This window comes from Salvelinus sp. IW2-2015, unplaced genomic scaffold (genome assembly GCF_002910315.2).
Source record: "Salvelinus sp. IW2-2015 unplaced genomic scaffold, ASM291031v2 Un_scaffold6761, whole genome shotgun sequence".
Lineage (NCBI taxonomy): Eukaryota > Metazoa > Chordata > Actinopteri > Salmoniformes > Salmonidae > Salvelinus > Salvelinus sp. IW2-2015.
The window spans coordinates 11,124-12,871 of NW_019948023.1; the positions used below are offsets into that span (position 1 = coordinate 11,124).

General features: G+C 45.5%; 1 protein-coding gene across 1 annotated transcript in view; it reads left to right on the forward strand.

Moving 5' to 3' along the window:
* LOC112079041 (A disintegrin and metalloproteinase with thrombospondin motifs 3-like) overlaps positions 1-145 on the forward strand; it is a gene marked incomplete at both ends in the record, with an annotated part of 9,061 nt that extends 8,916 nt beyond the window's left edge. The window contains one exon of the mRNA XM_024145105.1: positions 13-145. Coding sequence (XP_024000873.1) covers positions 13-145 — 133 coding nt within the window. The remainder of the gene's footprint in view (positions 1-12) is intronic.
* Between the last annotated feature and the right edge of the window lie 1,603 nt (positions 146-1,748).

The window sequence follows — 1,748 nt, forward strand, 5'->3', positions numbered from 1 at the left end:
TTCCTCCCCTAGGGTTCCAGTACACTAAGTATGGCTGCAGGAAAAAGGGTGACATCAAGATGGTCCACCGGGGATACTGTGATGTCAGCAAGAAGCCAAAACCCATCAGGAGAATGTGTAACCTACAGGACTGTACGCAGCCACAGTGAGTATAGCCACCAGCACACCACAATGCTAAAACGCTAAAACAGGTTTTACACAATACTAGTAGATGAAAACACCTTCAGGATTCATAGGTACTGTAGTAGTTGAAAACACTCTCAGGTTTCAGACTTAGTAGATAAAACACCTTCAGTTTCAGACTTAGTAGATGAAAACACCTTCAGTTTCAGACTTAGTAGATGAAAACACCTTCAGGTTTCAGACTTTAGATGAAAAACCCTTCAGGTTCAGACTCTTCAGTTAGATGTAGCACCTTCAGGTTTTATACTTGGACTGTGATGACACTTCAGGTTTCAGACTTAGTAGATGAAAACACCTCAGGTTTTACACACGCTTGTATTATTATGTATTAATGCTTTTGTTATAAAGGTGCATTTTTTATGGAATTCACGTGCTGCATATGTATGCCAATTAGGCTCTACATCCATTATAAAGCAGATTAATGTGCTTAATTTTAATGTGAGTCTGGAAGGAGAGTTTACAGTCTAACCAGACACCTAGGTATTTGTAGTTGTCCACATATTCTAAGTCAGAATCGTCCAGAGTAGTGATGCTGGACGGGCGGGCAGGTGTGGGCAGCGATCGGTTGAAGAGCATGCATTTAGTTTTACTTGCATTTGGAGGCCACGGAAGGAGAGTTGTATGGCATTGAAGCTCGTCTGGAGGTTAGTTAACACAGTGTCCAAAGAAGGGCCAGAGGTAACAGAATGCTGTCGTCTGCGTAGAGGTGGATCAGAGAATCACCAGCAGCAAGAGCGACATCATTGATGTATACAAAGACGAGAGTCGGCCCGAGAATTGAACCCTGTGGCACCCCCATACTGACTGCCAGAGGTCCGGACAACAGGCCCTCTGATTTGACACAATGAACTCTGTCTGAGAAGTAGTTGGTGAACCAGGCGAGGCAATCATTTGAGAAACCAAGGCTGTTGAGTCTGCCGATTAGAATGTGGTAAAGCCTTTGCCAGGTCAATGAATACGGCTGCACAGTAATGTCTCTTATTGATGGCGGTTATGGTATCGTTTAGGACCTTGAGCGTGGCTGAGGTGCACCCATGACCAGCTCTGAAACCAGATTGCATAGCGGAGAAGGTGGGGTGGGATTCGAAATGGTCGGTAATCTGTTTGTTAACTTGGCTTTCGAAGACCTTAGAAAGGGAGGGTAGGATAGATATAGGTCTGTAGCAGTTTGTGTCTAGAGTGTCTCCCCCTTTGAAGAGGGGGATGACCGCGGCAGCTTTCCAATCTTTGGGAATTTCAGACGATATGAAAGAGAGGTTGAACAGGCTAGTGATAGGGGTTGCAACAATTTCGGCAGCTAATTTGAGAGGGTCCAGATTGTCCAGCCCGACTGATTTGTAGGGGTTTAGATTTTGCAGCTCTTTCAGAACATCAGCTATCTGGATTTGGGTGAAGGAGAAATGGGGGAGGCTTGGGCGAGTTGCTGTGGGGAGTGGAGGGCTGTTGATCAGGGTAGGGGTAGCCAGGTGGAAAGCATGGCCAGCCGTAGAAAAATGCTTATTGAAATTGTCAATTATAGTGGATTTATTGGTGGTGACAGTGTTTCCTAGCCTCAGTGCAGTGGG